The following is a 17,763-nucleotide window of genomic DNA, read 5'->3' as shown; positions in this document are numbered from 1 at the left end:
GACAGGGTATCGGCAAAAATGTCAGGTTAGGTTTAGGATTGAAATCCACTTAACTTCAGGTTGGATTAGAGTTGATGCATTATCCACCATAATACAACTTAACCCAGCATGTATCCAGTAATATGTATGTATGCATTCATGCATTTACTCCTCATGAATCCTAATGAAGTGAACCACTGTAGAAAACACTCCTTTGTCCCTTCCAAATACAATGCCAATGAAATCTTCCACTGTATACGTTTGATAACTCTAGCCATGCAGAATAATGCACTTCCACACCAACAAAAATCACTGATTATAAGCTCTCAGCCACATTTGAAGCCTCTTCTAAAATTCTAAGTTGCTCTTTTTTTTTGGTCTCACAAGACGAATATAATTAACTAAGGCTGCGTTTGGAAATAATACAAATGGAGTGTAAATCTCGGTTTAGAATAAATTTGCACTCCGATTCGCTTTTGCGTGTATTTGGTAATATTATATTTATGCATTGACAAACGATAGACCAATGCATATTTACATTGATAATAAGATGTAAAAGTACATTTGCATTCAAGTGGGCTTTTGATGAAAAAAAAGCATATGCTTTATTGAAAATCATGTTTGCATTCATCACAGGTAATCTATTTGGTAAGAGGGTAAATTTGTCCGTGCAAAACTAGCCCAATTTTGCAATTTATATGAATTGTTTTACACTCTACATATTTGCATCATTTCCAAACACAGCCTAAAGAAAAATCTCAGGGTACAAGCTAGGCCAAGGGCTAAAGATACCCAACCCCCCCCCCCAACATCACATTTGATAGATACATCTTAGCCAGGATTGAGTCAAGATCTCCTGAAAGCAAAAACCCTGCATATTGCATCCAACCACACATTGGTAATATCTCTCATACATGTATGATTTTTTGGTGTTTGGTGATGCGCCCATATCCCAAATAGGGGTCATTGATTAGCACAACACCACACCCATAACTTCTCAACGTGCAGTTGGATGCCTGTGATTTTAGGGTGTGCACAGAGATTTTGCTTGCAAAAGACCTCGTTCTGTTCGGCTGAGGAATTGGAATCTGCTCCTCACACCACCTTCACAGCCACATCTCACCCTGTATTGAGAATATCTCCCATGAATAATAAATACAAATGTGAGAACAAGACATATTGTGAGGTCAGTGTGAGAAGCTCTCCGTGAGGAGATCTGGACTTGGCTATGAGCAGCCTGATTGAACATTGGAGACATGGACAAACTTTAGAGAGACAGGATCTGCTCCTCACACAGGGCGCCTCACACACATATCCTACCATGCATTGGAAACATCTCCCATACTTATAAGTTATTATTTATGGGAAATATTTCCAATGCATGGTAGAAGGGCCTCTGAGGCGCCCTTGTGTGAGGAGCAGATCCTATTCCAACTTTATATGGATAAAACAAGATGTAAGTTGATGGTGTGGGAGTCCAGCTCGTGGATAATGTCTTGGGTATCTTGCCAAGCTAGCTGCTTCTGAGAGGTTTGGTGCAAATTGCGTGGACCTTAAAAATTTCCTCAGAAAGAAAACAGGGAATCCTTGACCTTGCTCAAAAAGAAGAGAAATGAAAAACAGGGTATCTTCATTCTTTCCGAGTCATCCTTGAATTGCGAGTAAGGTTCAAAATATGGATTGGCTTGATACGCCAGTAGAGGCATATCGGGCTGTATCGGTAGTTTTATTTTATTTTTTCAAATCTGATTCAAAGGAAAGAGTTTAAGGCCCATCCACCTTCTGAACCAGTCAAAACCCCAATACACCCTCTGTAAGGGTAATTGGGGAAGCTCTCAATACGATACATATCGATACTTTGAACCTTTTGTAGCAACTCGGGATGTCAAAGGCAAACAAAGATAACTTTGTCAAGTTTAAAATCCTTAACCAAATCGACACAGAGGTCTAGGGGCAAGCAAATTAGTTGAAGCGTAAAATTATATGGTTGATTTTCAGCATCTTATTTTGTAGGAGGGGATACGTCCAATTGATTCAATATTTTGTTCAGGGACTCCAGTAATACAGCAGTTACGTAACCAAAAATACATTTGCATTTTCTGGCATCTCCAGAACTTTGTGACATCAAAGAATTTTTGCAGAACACCCAATTGCACATTTTCATTCGATAGCAGCAACTCCTAAAAGGCTTTCGACTGCTGCTATTTCGAAACCTGGTAAAACGATCTTTCCTGGGCTTGACCAATTTTACAACTGGGCATCAGAAGAGTTCACAAAGTCACCTTGCTGCCTAATCTGAAAGCAGCAATCAAAAGTCAGAATGAAAATGGATAACTGATGAAATTATGGTGTTTATGCTAACAAGATTGGTGGTTATGAAACTCTGACCTACTTTATCAGGAACATCAAACAGAGAATTAGATAGTTTTATAAAACTTTTCATTTTTCAATGATAAGCAACAGTTAAAGAAGCTTTATTACTGAGAAATAAGCTGCCATCCAGAAATGTGGAAAGTTATATGCAATAAAAAAAATCATTGATCAATGTTGGCCCTAGATATCTGGGGCTTTAGCCATTATACCAAGCAATGTAACCTCTGGATGGTTACACACACAGGAAAAAGAATTAACCCATAAAAAGATTCTTAAAAAATGTGTCCAAACCATGAAGAAGGAAATATAGATAGTTTTTTCATCAGTCAGGACTCAGTACACAATAATTTCCCTGCCCCTTGTACAGCAGCAAAAGGCAGGTGCAGGCAGTTATGGCCTACTGAAGATTTACCAATCAATTTTGGAGATTATGTGAAGACTATAAATGTCATAAAAAAGGAATGGTTTAGTATGCTATTTACAAGAAATATAAACAAACTAAAGGGCCTTATTGGCATTGCAGATTATAAGAGCAGATCTCTAGTGTTAAGAATAATTACCTGTCATTCTGATGTGAATCACATTCCTTGTTCTCAGGGACATTTTGATCCATGAACTGCTGAATTGTTCTCCAATAATGGTCACCTCCAGCCAGCCATGTGTCCATATGCATACCAGTAGGAAATTCAACAAAGATGCACTGCTTGTTATGTGAAGCTGCTTTAGCATAAAGCATCTGCATGTGAGATGGGGGAACCATCTCATCTTGCAATCCTGAGAGTAATAGGATTGGCTGTCTGACCTGCAGTAAATAGGTTTAAATCAAACATGATATAGAACTTGGACATCTATAGATCAAAATATGGGCACAAAAGGGATAAAATAATCCACTCACAATTCAGAAGCCTTGCAGAATAAAAAGCAATGGGTTTCAGATCTAAAGTTTCCAGTAACATCTATTCTTACCTGGCCAATAATATCAATAGTACTCCATGGAGACCGTACAAGGCAATTAAGAACCTTGAGGCCTTTAGAACCACTGCCACCAATGAACCACTTCAAGAAAGGTAGTAGAACTCCAGCCATATCCAGGATAGATGTGAATGTATTCTCCAGTATTAAAGCAGCAACCTTTAGCTCACAGATCACAAACACAGATTATAAACTTCAACTAAGTGCAAATAATGAATGATTATTTCTTTTTTGTTGTTTCATAAGATACCATATTTTGAATAGTATCTGAAGTGATTACACAAATCAAGTTATAAATTCTGGAGAGAGGATGAAATAAAACTAAAGAGCTTCCTAACAAGAAAAGTTTAAACTGACTATCTTGAAAAATGCTATGAAAAAATCTACTTAATTTGGAGTAACAAAAAGTCAAAACTGACCCTACACCGTAGGGATATGGGTCTTGTTAAATTCAGATTTGCAGGACTGATAACAGCACCCTCGTAGCGGTTTATTTTCTAGTTCAGGAAACTATTACAAATTATTTTCTGCTCCCACTTTTCTGTCCTTATGCACACACATGTGCAAAGTTTTCTATCAGCTCCAACAATACCGAAGGTTGCTCGGTTTTAGAAATAGATATCATGTTATGCTCATCACCAACTTACCATCAACAATGGATCTTGCTAGTAATGCAAAACTTTAACTATAAAAAAAAAGCAAGAAAGATAGAAAAAATAAAGACAGAATGAAAAACAATAGATAAGATCTTTTGACGATCTTTTCAATAGTTGATCTAAATTCTAATCAATGCCTTCAAATTCTTATAACTCACAACGCAATTTGCAATGATAATTCATATCATGAATTCCAAAGGTTTGATGCAAATCTCATGAGTAAATCCTTTGCTGAAAATTCTATTTTATCAATATCTCTATTTTTCTTGACAGATCGATACAACAGAGGGCTCCTTTGCCGAAAATTCTTAAGATTCAATTCATAAATCGTATGGTTTGTCTGATTCATGAGTTTTGAATCAATTGATGGGAACTTAGTTCTGTATTTCTTCATTTCTTTTTTTTTTTTTTTTTGATAAATGAGTGCAATTTTATTAATCAAAAAAAGAGTGTACAGTTAGCTTAAGAGAAGGCACAAGGTGTAAACTCCCCTTGGAGCTGAGCAATATGCAAAATAAACACACACTAGCCTGAATTACAATTATAAGGTTGCCAAAACAGGTCTCCCCTTGACACCCCTTGTTTAGCCAAAGAATTAGCCATTGCATTTGCCGATCTGCTAACCCACTGAAACCTAACTGCCATATTTCTTGTCAGCCAGTTAACTTTCTTCAAAAGATCCCTGTAACCCCAAAAGATTGTTTCTAGATTTGTCAGCCAGAGACCACTACCACCTTGGAGTCCTCCTCAACAATCAAGTTTTCCACTCCAAGTTGACTAGCAATATGTATGCCTTGTATTGCTGTTAGTATTTCAGCCCTTCTAGAATCACCAACACCCACTGGTCCTGAGAATAAAGATAGGATGTTGCTGTCTTTATCTCTCAGAGTCCCTCCTGTTGGAATGTTAGCTTTATTTATTATGTTTGTATTCTGCAGAGTTAGGGTCCGTTTGGACAAATTAAAGCAGTTTTTTCTTTTGTTTTTAATGCTGTAACTTAAATAGGGGCATAAGGGTCGTTTCCCTTCTAATTATGGTCGCCCTATATATATATATTAATATAAGCTGGCGCCGCCAGCACTGCAGCAGACTCCAAATCTCTCTCCTCTCCTCTCTTCCTCTTCTCTTATCCTCTCTTCTCCTCTGTTCGGCTTTTAATATGGTATCAGAACGGTTCTGCTAGGCCTGTGAGCAGATCAAACAAGCTTCAACCTGCTGTCTTCTTCAACTGAGATAAAAAAAAAGTGCAGACCTACGACTGGTACAGATTTTTTTAGTGTTTTTTTTCCTTTTCCTTGGTCGTGTACCAAGAAGAAACTATGACTCCAGACTGCTGAATGTTTTCTGAGAAATTGTCGAACCTCTTTTTTTTATGGATCGTGTGATCCCAAGTCTGAGAATTCAGATCTGTAGGTCGTGGTGACTGCTAGGTCAGATCAGCTCTGAGAGCACCCTAAAATCTTGCCTTTTTTGGACAATCTAGGCTGGTTTGTGGTCAGATTGTGTCCAGAGTGCAGTGTGTGCATGTGGGCTTCATCCTTGGTGTTTCTAGGACTGTTTGTTTGGTGATAGTAGGGATCATAAGGCGTGTGTAAGGTCTGAAAGGTGTTTAAATCATGTCCTCTGAGAATTCTGCAACTTCAGGAATTTCAGGAGGTCAAAATGGAATGAGTGGGGGGATGGATATGAGTTTCCCCATGGCTGTAATCCCCTTTGATGGACTGAACTATCTTGAATGGTCTAGGGGACTTAAACTTTATATTACTGCTAGAGGAAAAATTGGGTATATTAATGGTAAAATCAAGGAACCAAATATTGGTAGTGTTGAACATAACAGATGGGACCAAGAAAATAGCATGGTGATGTCATGGCTCTTGGTTTCCGTGCTGCCACAAGTAAGGAAGACCTTTATGTGGGCTGAAACAGCTTGTGAAATATGGGAACAAGCAAAATCTACCTATTCAGAACAGAGATACTATGCAAAGTTATATCAATTATAAGCAGAATCCCCCACTTTCAAGCAAAAGGAGAGGAGTCTCTCAGTGTACTATTCAGACTTGACATTAATTTGGAAGGAACTGTATCATTATCAAAATGTAAATTGGAAGTGCGATGAGGATGCAAAGGCCTACAAATCATTTGTTTCCCAGAAACGGGTATTTGCCTTTCTTTTGGGGTTGAATCCTACATATGAATCCATGAGGGTACAAATCTTAGGAAGTAAGAACCTACCTTCAGTCCAAGAAGTTTATGCCCTAGTTCAGTTTGAAGAGAGAAGAAGAAGTGTTATGAATTGTACAGAAGGGGAACCGATTACACTAGCTGTCCGAGGGAGTACAAGTTCAAATGTTGGAGGTTCTTTTAAAAAGGGAGATTCATAGAAGAAAGTGGATGACAAAGACAAACTTTGGTGCACTCACTGTCAAAAGTCTAGGCACACTAGAAGACACATGTTGGGATCTTCATGGCAAGCCAAAATAGGCTCAGGAATTGAGTAAGAAGTTTGATCCGAGTAAAAGCCAACTCAGCAGAGTCAAAAGAAATATAACTCAACAAATGTGACATCTCAAGACACTAGTCCCATAGTACCCCAAGAGAGATACTCTGGTTCTGACCCCAAGGAAGAGATCATCAACTCCTTTCGTGACCACTTGGGATTATATGGTAGGACACTTCGCCAGATGGATTCTGTCTACTCCTTCTACCTCCTTTGCGTCTACATCGGCTAACACTGCCATTGCCTTCCATGTGTCATCTCATACATCTGATTCCCCTTGGATAATTGACTCTAGAGCCTCAAACCACATGACTGGTAAGTCAAATTTATTTCAAGCATATAACCTCCTCTCTGAGAGAGATAAGGTGAGACTGGCTGATGGGTCTTATTCCACCATAGCCGATCAAGAAACCATCTCCCTTCCTCTTGGTCGTACCCTCTCTAATGTGTTGCATGTTCCTAAATTACCTATCAATTTACTTTCCATTAGCAGTATTATTCATTCATTGAATTGTTCAGTGACCTTTCCTTCTTTGTGTGTGTTTCAGGATTTGACCTTGGGGGAGACAATTGGTAGAGGAAGCATGGTGAATGGCCTCTACGTGTTGGAGAATAAAGTTGGTCTTGTGGCTACAGAGTCTTTAAGTTCTTCTAGTGAGAGTCATGCCTACTTGTGGCATAATCGTCTTGGTCACCTTTTGTTTGAGTCTTTAAAACTTATGTTTCCTAAGTTGTTTAAGTCTTTGTTAGTAAATTGTAGTGTCATACGTGTCAATTGAGCAAACATTATAGAAATTCCTTTCCTTTAAGAAATAAAAGATCTGAATTTCCTTTTCATATTATCTATTCTGATGTTTGGGGCCTTATTTCTCTACCTACTGAGACTGGATATAAATATTTCATTACTTTGATCGATGACTATTCTAGATATACTTGGGTGTATCCTATGTGATCTAGAGATGAAGTGCCAAAGATTGCGAAAGATTTTCAACGAATGGTTTTCACTCAATTTCAAACTGAAATTCACATTTTCCAGTCGGACAATGCAAAAGAGTACTTCCATGGTGATCTCACGGAGTTCTTTGCTTCATGCGGATCTCTTCATCGAAGCTCTTGTGCCAAGACATCTCAACAAAACGGTGTTGCTGAAAGGAAAAATCGTCCTCTACTTGAGGTAGCTCGTGGTTTATTACTTCATATGAATGTTCCAAAACGTTTTTGGATAGATGATGTTATGTGTGTTACATATATCATCAACTATATGCCATCTCGGTTACTAAAGTATAAGGCCCCACATCAACTCTTGTTTCCTACAGCTCCGTTGCCCCCCATTCCAGTGCATGTCTTTGGGTGTCATTGCTTCGTTCATGACTTGTCTCCTACTCGCGGTAAACTCGACCCCCGTGCCACTCCTTGTGTTTTTCTTGGTTATTCATTATCTTAAAAGGGTTACCGCTGCTATGATCCTGCTTCACACAAGTACTATGTCTCCATGGATGTATCATTCTTTGAGAGTCATCCTTTCTTCTCGGTTTCTCCTCAGGGGGAGAGTAGGGTTGAGGAAAAACACACTCATGTTCAATTACCTCCTCTTCCCGACCCTTCTCCATTTCGGGTCTTTCTTCACCGCCATAAGAGCCAGCAGAGTTCAAAGAGACATGGAACCTGAAACTATGCAACCAATATCATTGGACTCTCCAGAGGTACTCCTCATCATCCAGGCACACTTGTTCCCATTGATATGCCTGAATCTCTTAACATTGATCCTCCTGTTGTTAATGATCTTGATGTTCCTATTGCTAAGAGAAAGGGTGTTAGGTCATGTATTACTAATCATCCCATCTCTCACTTTGTGTCCTATGATCATATTTCACCTTCATACCATGCATTCCTTTCCTCTATTGACAGTGTCTCTGTTCCTAAGAATGTGGCAAAAGCTTTATCCAAACTTGAATGGACAGATGTAATGCAGAAAGAAATTAATGCCTTCACAGTAAAGCATAGAGCTGATGGTTCAGTAAAAAGATACAAAGCTAGATTGCTGACCAAAGGGTTTACACAAGTGTATAGAGTAGACCATGCGGAGACCTTTGCTCTAGTAGCCAAGATGAATTCAATCAGAATCCTCCTCTCACTGGCAGCTAACCTTGATTGGAAACTTCATCAGTTGGATATCAAGAATGCATTCTTGAATGGTAACCTAGAGGAAGAGGTTTACATGACTCGACCTCCAGGTTTTTGTGCCAAAGGTAGTGAGCAGAAGGTGTGCAAGTTAAAAAATCTTTATATGGGTTGAAGCAATCACCCCGGGCCTAGTTTAGTAGGTTTCATTTAGCAGTGCAACAAATGGGATTCAAAGAATGCCAGTCAGATCATACTTTATTTGTGAAAAAAGGTGAAGGGAAAATTGCAGCTTTAATTGTCTATGTTGATGACATAGTAATCACAGGAGACTGGAAAACTGAAATATAGAAGTTGAAGAAATTCCTAGCCACTCAATTTGAGGTGAAAGATCTACGCCCCTTGCGTTATTTTCTTGGAATTGAAGTTGCCCGCTCAAAAAGGGGCAACTTTATTTCCCAAAGAAAATATGTACTAGATCTATTGGAGGATACAGGCAAGTTGGGAGTGAAACCAATTAAATCACCCATTGAACCCAACCATCAACTAGGAGACAGTCAAGGGGAGTGTTTGAAAGAAGTAAAGAAGTTCCAGAGACTTGTAGGGAGACTCTTATATTTGTCTATGATTAGACCTGATATTACCAATACAGTGGGTGTTCTTAGTCAGTTCATGCATAATCCTAAGGCAACTCACTTTGAAGCTGCAGAAGAATCTTTAGATACCTCAAAAAGTTCCCAGGAGTTGGTTTGCTTTTCTAGAAACATGGGCATTTAAAAGTGGAGGTTTATACAGATGTTGATTGGGCAGGGGCAATCGATGACAGAAAATCTACCAGTGGGTATTGTACCTTTGTGTGAAGAAACCTAGTCACCTGGAGAAGTAAGAAGTAAAGTGCGGTGGCTAGATCCAATGCTGAGGCAGAATACAGAGCCATGCCTCATGGAGTTGCTGAAATGATGTGGATAAAAAATTTGTTAAGAGAGTTGGGTTTTGCAGTTAACAAACCTATGTCACTCTACTGTGACAATAAGGCTGCTATCAACATTGCTGCTAACCTAGTCCTCCATGATAGAACAAAACATATTGAAGTGGACAAGCATTTTATTAGATAAAAACTTTTGAGCAGAGAAGTGTGCACTCCTTATGTTAGTTCAGAGGAACAACTTGCAGACATTTTCACCAAGGGCCTTCAACACATGCAGCATAATAATTTGTGCGACAAGTTGGGCATGATTGACATCCATGTCCCAACTTGAGGGGGAGTATTGGAAATGTTAACTTTATTTATTATGTTTGCATTCTACTGAGTTAGGGTCCGTTTGGACAAATTAAAGCAATTTTTTCTTTTGTTTTTTATGTTGTAACTTAGGTAGGGGCATAAGGGTCCTTTCTCTTCTAAATTATGGTCACCCTATATATATATATATATATAAGCTGGCGCCGCCAACACTAGCAAACTCCAAATCTCTCTCTTCTCTCCTCTTCCTCTTCTCTTCTCCTACCTCTCTTCTCCTCTGTTCGGTTGTTAATACCTCCTATGCCCAAGGGCCCTAGATTGCCTCGACTGTTTCCGCCAAAATTCAATTTTACCATTCCTTCGGAGGGGTTTTCATTCTGCTTGTAGTCTGTTCTTTGTGGAGGGTGTGAATGCTATTGCTGCCCAATCTCTCCTTAAATCATCAAAAGAGCAATCCACAAACAAGTCTAAAGATTTCAACCAAGAAGTTGTCCTTGTCATTATATACTCCTTTACTTCAGAAAGGCTTCTTTTATTTTCTTGAAAAACTCTAACATTCCTCTCCTCCCATAAAGTCCACAAGCTAGCTGCTCTGATACACTTCCACATTAGCTTCCCTCTCTTTGTCAATCTCCTAAAGGCAGAGGGAATAAACAACAGAGTTACTTTAGAGGGCAAGTTCCACTTGCACCCAAATAATAATAAAACCCAATTCCAAATATTGGCAACAAAAGAGCAAGATATCAGCAAATGGTGGCAGTCCTCACTCTTCACTTTTTCACATAAAGCACCAATTTGGGGGCAAGCACATAAAGGTTTCTTCTTTTGAGAGTTTTCCGCAGTATTGATCTTACCATAAAAGGCTTCCCAAACAGAACACGGCTATTTTAGGAGGTATTGCCCTTGACCAATCGGGGTTAGAGACCAAATCCTTCTATCAGGCCTAGGGGGTCCAAACACAAAGAGTCTAGGGGCAACAAGAGCTCTGAAAACACAAGCAGATTCATCATCCTTTAAACCTCTTCGAAACCCAAAGTCCTTTCTTCATTTCTTTTTTTTTTTTCTATTTCTATTAACACCAACATTTGGGACAACAAGTGGCAAAAAACTCTCCTCAAGTCATTGCTCTAGCCAGCCTTCTTGTGAAACACTCTTTGGTTGTGCTTTATCCAAATGGACCAGACCACAACCACTAAAATGAATACCAGATCAATTTGCCTCTCCTTGATAATCCTCTGATGTATTGGTTACTTAAACTCTTAAAGAGGCATTTTTATTTTTTACCCTTTTACTAAAATAGAACTTATTTAGAATGTCAAAAACCTATTTAAACACTAAATTCTCGAGTTTGTCCACTACCATATGTAGGTTAATGAGAAATTTTATTTGGGCTAATCAACTTTTAAGTGAAACTTGATTATATAATCTTGTAGTGTGCAAACAGGTAAACTTTAATGTATACACATATGATGGATGTGGTTTGACAATGAGGCAAACTCGTTTTTTAGGATTACATGCAAATTAAGAGGTAGTGTTAGGATTATTAAAGGTTAAGAGAGAAACCTCTTGCAGAATGAGAAATGCATAAGATTCCTTTAGGAAGGTCTAAGTATATGGCACTCAGAAATATATAAAAAAAAAATGCAGCCTATGTGCACAATGCTGGGACAATGGTATATGTTTCTTAATGGTAAAAAGGAAAAAAAAATTATTAAAACAGAAAAAAAATGCAGTGTCTCAGGTGATACATTTTCAGCAAAAAGCAATACAAAAGAAAAAAAGACAGAAAACATCAAATGCACTCCATACATAGACCCAAGATTGCCTATAGATTGGATCCACAATCTGCTCTGTTTATACCTCCAAATTCAGCATGAGCTAATGACAAGTCCAAGATTATGGAAGATATATACCAATCACTTTGTTTCCCAATATATCTTTGTTTTCAAATACACATAGCATGAGCTAACTCAAGGAGTGTTGAAAGAACATCCATCCAAACAAAGCTACCCTGAGCAACCCAAAATACAATGATAAAAATCTTCGAAGGAGAGAAAAAAAAAAGAATTCAAAATAGCTTTCAGCAAAATCCAAAAATAGCTCTGCCACCGGTTCAATGATAAAATATCACAGAAAGAGAAATATCAGACATCTTTCACCTTTATCCACCTCTGAAATGGAAGAATCCCTATCGACTAAAAAATATTACATAATACTTTGTGGAAGATGGCATCTTCAACTTAGCTTCAAGTTTTTGCTGGAAGAAGCTCATTAAAATTAACACCTGCGACCTGCTCCAAAATGAAAATGAATTCCTAAAGTATTTCCCTCAGGCTTATAACTATGAAAATGAATTCCTAAAGTATTTCCCTCAGGCTTATAACTATGAAAATGAATTCCTAAAGTATTTCCCTCAGGCTTATAACTTGTGTCTAGCAGATGGGGAGATTAAGAATCATCTATTTATTCAATGTAACTGTACCTCTTCAATCTACAGAATTTCTTCTCTCTATTTGGTTTTCTTTTTTCTCTTCTTTAGAGTATTCAGGCCCCCCTATGGATTGTATTGTACCCCCCTTAGTGCTCATGCAAGAACAATGTAGGATGCCTATTTTACATTTTGCATTTTGCCTTTTGGGGTACTTGGTGGCAGAAACATGATAGAGTTTTTGAGGATAAGAAAAGGCCCTACCAGGTGGTCCACAGGTCAAAATCCATTCAGTTGACTATGCAACCATCCTTCCTTTAGGAAGCTAAAGCATAATGGTTTTTCTCAGATGGTAAAGCATCAGCTAGAAGCATAACCCGTGTAAATTGAGATTCCATAGTCAAAAGTATTCAGAGGGTTTAGACATCATAGATTTTCTGAGATGTCTCCGCTAACCCCATCATTAAAGAATGGTTCATTGTTGTGAGATCCAAGCCCCCTGAAATAAAGATCATTCAATTCTTGTTGCCTCAGAATTCATAAATAAAGCTCTATAAACCTAATTTTTGATAAATGTTCTCTTGAATGATCCAGGACCTCAGGAGATTTATAGCGGCATTCAACCGCATTAATCTCAAAAGAAGGAAGACACACATACATAAATATGCATACATGCAAGCACATACAAATTGTAGAAGTAAATCTGTTCATATTGTTCCTACTAACTGTTCAATGCTTAAATACCAAGCTTTGATTATACATAAGAGATGGGAGATTGAAAAGGATGCTGCCCAGATGTTTAGACTTTAGAGTGCCATTGATTAAGATGAGAAATGCTCTTTTACATGTACAAAAGAAAGACCAATTAATTTGGGGAGGGTTTAAAGCAATAGGACATCCGATCTATAGTTAGATGGAGGTGTTGCAATGGATGGGTAGCAAGACTAGCAGTGGTATATACATGGGAATCAAGGGGAAGCCACAATAGGTGAAATGATGAGGAAAAGTTGTTTGATGGTAATATGCATCAAAGACCGATTATACAATTGAGGAGTAGTTTGCTGCATTTTGAAGGTGTTGGAGGAAGTACGAGTGACAAGGAGAAAGAAATTGAGGACCTATAATTTAACAATAAAAAATATTGTTCTAGAACAAGTTGAAAACAGAGTAGGATACATGCAAGTGAACAGAGAACGAGAAAGAAATTGAGGACCAATAAATTAACAATAATACATGCATGGTTTCTCAAACTAGGCATTTTTATTATATATACTAAAACATTTCAGTTGAAGAAAAAAATTATGCCCCTTTTATGTCAAAAAAAGGATCACATGTTTTTAATCTTATTATTGTGTTCTCTTTAATTTTAAGTCCAACTGCATATAAATAAGACTCCTTATCGGAGTTCTATTGAAAATTCAAATCTAAATAAACTGTTCCAAGTGAGCAAGTTCTCTCTGGATTTTTTTGTTTGTTACTTTTTTTGGTCAATATTAATAAGTAAAAATATTGTGAAAAGCAAAGAAGATGATTGAATCAAATGTAGCTGTTCAAAAAAACAATGGAACTTGAATTTAATCAAATTTCAGATCCATTTGGCTTATCAAATCATATTCAGATAGTGGATTCAGGTATTTGGATCAAATTAACTACCCAGATATAATCATATTCTAGCCTAAACCTTACTCCAGCCCTAATATTAGTCATTCCCCCTAGTCTATGGCTACTGTTTTCCTCCTCAAGCCCCTCCTTTTCTGGTGTCTAGGCTATTGCCTATCACTTGTGTACAATATGCAGAAGTACATATTTTCCAAGAACTGCACTATAGTGGCAGTGCCCTTAGTTCACCATGATAGAATGATGGGTTTTGTAGGAAAATTTTATATTGAGAAACTATACCTGAAATGAAATTGAATTCCATACCGGTACTACCATTTTGGAAGGAGAAAAAAGGAAGAATAATTAGCAGAAACAATTGATGAGATAACAGAAAACAGTAAAAATGATGAAAGAACCTTATCAGGATTGTTTTTAGCAAGCACTGCTCCCACTGCACCCCCAAGTGACCTTCCAAAAACAACTATTCTAGATGTGTCAATGTCAGTTCTCTGAGCTAGATGATCCAATGCGGCCTTACAAAAAAAAAAAAGAAAGAAAATTGTACTAATCAAATTCAAGACTGAATCTGTCTAAACAGTAAAAATAAAATGAAGGATAAGAAGTGACTGAAACACTAAAAGGAAAACAAACCTGAGCATCCTTTGTAATACCATGTTGAGAAGGATAGCCATCACTTGCTCCATATCTGTTTAAAGATTTTTTTGCTCATTCAGTGAAATAAGTTGCATATGCATGGAAAATGAATTCCATGATCCAAGCAACACCAAGAAGACACCAGATAAAACCATTGAAACATAAAAACAATACAAACCCTCTGTAAGAAAGCATAAACACATTGCATTGTAACCTATGCAACATTATACGAACCATTTCAAGTCGGTGGGCGATATCTGCAGGTGAAAGTAAAGGTTCTCCAAAAGAAACTATACCTAATTACAAATACAATATAACAAATAATAAACCTAGCAGAAGACCCTTGATGGCATAGGGAATGGCACAATTAGGATACTGCCAGCATTTTCTTGGAAGAAAAGAATGGTTGGACCTGCAATAACAGTAATGAGTGTTAATCAAATTCCATATTATTTTGCACTTCAACTAGGTAGAAAATAAGCATTTCTTAAATAGGTCATTTGAAGTTCACTAGAAAAGGTTAAGAACTTCTCTATTTCATCCATGCAGAGATGGTTGGCATTGCAAACTTTACCTGCTCAAAAAATCCTACTATTCCGGATTATCTGTTGGATAAAAGATACCCTCATACCCTCATACCCCAGGACCAGACATGCATTTTGGCTTCCACTGTCCTTTTCCATCATGCCCTGGACCTTTTCTTATGTGATATTAACTGTTGAAACTTCAAAATTTTAATTTACAAAATGGTAGAAAGTTTTTGTTTTTCTGAATAGAAGGGGAGTTATTCCCTATAAACAGAAGGTGGCAGGATGAATGCATGGCGCACTTTTTGGCTACAACCTAAGCTGCCATGCGGAAGATTCCTGGATCATTTACATGTCCTTTCTAGATTGTTCATCATTTCTAAGTGTGCACAAGCCAAAGCAGTAGCTCGTAGGATTAGGACCATGCAGCCGGTAGAGAAGGGCGTAGTGATCCAAGATGGTATAATCTCGGCCAACAAAAACTTCTATTGCATAGGGTATGCCAAATTGCATTTGTGCAATCCCACCTCATAAGGAATTTATGGGCAACAAAACTCTTAACAAATTGAACTGAGAAAAGAAAGAAGATATACGTTGCTACATAACCGCAGCATGTGGAACTTCTTTTCCTCCACATCACTACATTATGCTACTAAAACACTACCATAGAAAAACATATGGATAGGTGGGAAAACGAAATTAAACACTAAACAGCGCACATCAGTAACATCAGTTTCTCAACAGATTGGGGTCAAAGTCTAGCCAAAAAGTGGAAAGTTAAAATTTTTATAACAAAAAAAAAGGAAAATAGAGATGGTAATATCTAAAAAGGTCAAGTAGTCCAGAACAGTAAAAACCCTACCCTCCAAAGGAAAGCACGAAGAGTGAAATCCAACTTAAAGAGATAAATGAGAAGAATAAGAAAAAAAGCCCTAGACATAACCTAGCTTCAATCCCTTTGTACGACACAAGAAAACGATAAAGGGAAAAAAAAAAACGGAAAGAGCAATAAAGACACAATTAAAACCCTTAAACATGGGTAAAGATGAAAAAGTCCAATACCCTAGCTAGAATTACCCTTTCCTTCTCCGAAACTGAAAAACAAATCTAGCATTAGAATTCGAGAGGAAAGTAGCAACATTACTTAACGAATGGGATTGAGATGCGAGAAATGGAGAGAGAGAGAGAGAGAGAGAGAGAGAGAGGGAGAGAGAGTGACCTCTGCAATCAGGGAAGAGCTTGATGAACCAGGAATGAAGTCGTACTCCATCGGAGGATGTCAACCAGACATCCTCGTACATAAGCCGGACACGGGCGGGTGTTATTGGATAAGACTTGGTGAGACCAGGCAAAACCGGGACGTAGACCAGCCTCTCTTGAAATGCCACCAACAGTGCCATCCCCGCCACCACTATCCCTCCCACTCCATACAACAACAAGCTCACATACGACACCATATCTTCTTCCTCTGTCTGCAAAACTATCCACAATTCTCCGCACTCCGCAGAAAGAAAGAAAGGAGAACTGCGACTTTGGTTTCGTCAACAAAGCGAAAATAGTGGGGGAATTCGATTCGATTTGGTTTTGGGTAATAACGAATCAATAATAAAGCAAATTTCCAACACCGACATATGTCATGTGCCCAGCGGATCTAGATGTTGGTACCATCATCAGGAAATGGGGCATTGTGGGGCGGGGATGTGGTCTCAATCTACCTACACATAGAACCGCAAATTTTATCTAGCAATGTTACACTCTTCTCAAAGGTGGATTTAGAGCCATTACTAGCAGGGTTCGAAACCGCATTATGTATGGGACTTGCCCAGTTGCGTACCAATTGAGCTACTACTTGGTTGTCGATAAACAGTGACATCGATTGAGCAAGTCCGTTGGAGTTTGTTTGGAACCATTTGCCTTTCATAACTATTTCATTTTCCAAAGAATCAAGTAAATTTATGCCCCTATATGCATCATTTTTTGGGTAAATTACAATTACCCCTTTTAGTGTGGGGGGCCTAGTGACAATTATCCCTAAAATTTTATTTTCAACAAAGCCCCCCTGAATTTTCACTTTGAGACAAAAGGTCAAGTTTAGTCATTTAATTTTGAAAAAGATTCTCATTCAATTGTCTAAAAATTTTTAAATTCCTAAATTATCCCTTCTTATTTATTTGAACAATTTGTGATTTGATTAATTTTCTAAATATAATATCAAACTCCTCTTGGTTGCTCTAAAAGATCCTTTATATTTTTAGATGGATTCAATATTCAGATGAAATTAATAGGATTTTTTTATAGATATAATTTTAAGACTTTATTTGATTTTTCTTGATTTATTGGATAAAGGAGTGGGTAGTTTTTATATTTTAAGACGAATAAAGGGCTTTATGTCACTGAAACAAAATAAGAATTTAAAGAAACTGTTTTTTTTTTTATGTCAATGAAATGACTCCTGTTACTTTAGCTGGAGTCGTTTAAAGAAAATTGGGGTAATTTTATAATTTAATACATTCCGTTATCTTATTTAACAGTCAGGCATAATTGTGGCAAAGTGAAAGTTTAGAGAGGTCCTGTTTAAAATGAAAGTTCATGGGGATAATCGTCACTTGACCACTGTCGCTAAGGGGGTTCTTTGTAATTTACCTTTTTTCTAAAAACACTTAAAAAAAACCAATGAGATGGAGATTTTAAAATATTTTCATTGTATTAAGGGTATG

At 37.7% G+C, this 17,763-nt stretch overlaps 1 protein-coding gene across 1 annotated transcript; it reads right to left on the bottom strand.

Moving 5' to 3' along the window:
• Positions 1 to 1,945: 1,945 nt before the first annotated feature.
• Positions 1,946 to 16,983, bottom strand: LOC148842245 (alpha/beta hydrolase domain-containing protein WAV2-like). The gene is made up of 8 exons (XM_088957556.1): positions 16,266 to 16,983; positions 14,896 to 14,931; positions 14,698 to 14,776; positions 14,517 to 14,571; positions 14,282 to 14,398; positions 3,319 to 3,483; positions 2,913 to 3,154; positions 1,946 to 2,274 (listed from the first exon to the last, which is right to left on the bottom strand). Exons 1-8 carry the CDS (start codon positions 16,501 to 16,503, stop codon positions 2,250 to 2,252), a joined length of 957 nt encoding a protein of 318 aa, XP_088813682.1. The 5' UTR covers positions 16,504 to 16,983; the 3' UTR covers positions 1,946 to 2,249.
• Between the last annotated feature and the right edge of the window lie 780 nt (positions 16,984 to 17,763).

This window comes from Nelumbo lutea, chromosome 8, assembly GCF_056320005.1.
Source record: "Nelumbo lutea isolate HS-2025 chromosome 8, American lotus-T2T, whole genome shotgun sequence".
NCBI lineage: Eukaryota > Viridiplantae > Streptophyta > Magnoliopsida > Proteales > Nelumbonaceae > Nelumbo > Nelumbo lutea.
This window is presented reverse-complemented; position numbering and strand designations above follow the sequence as displayed.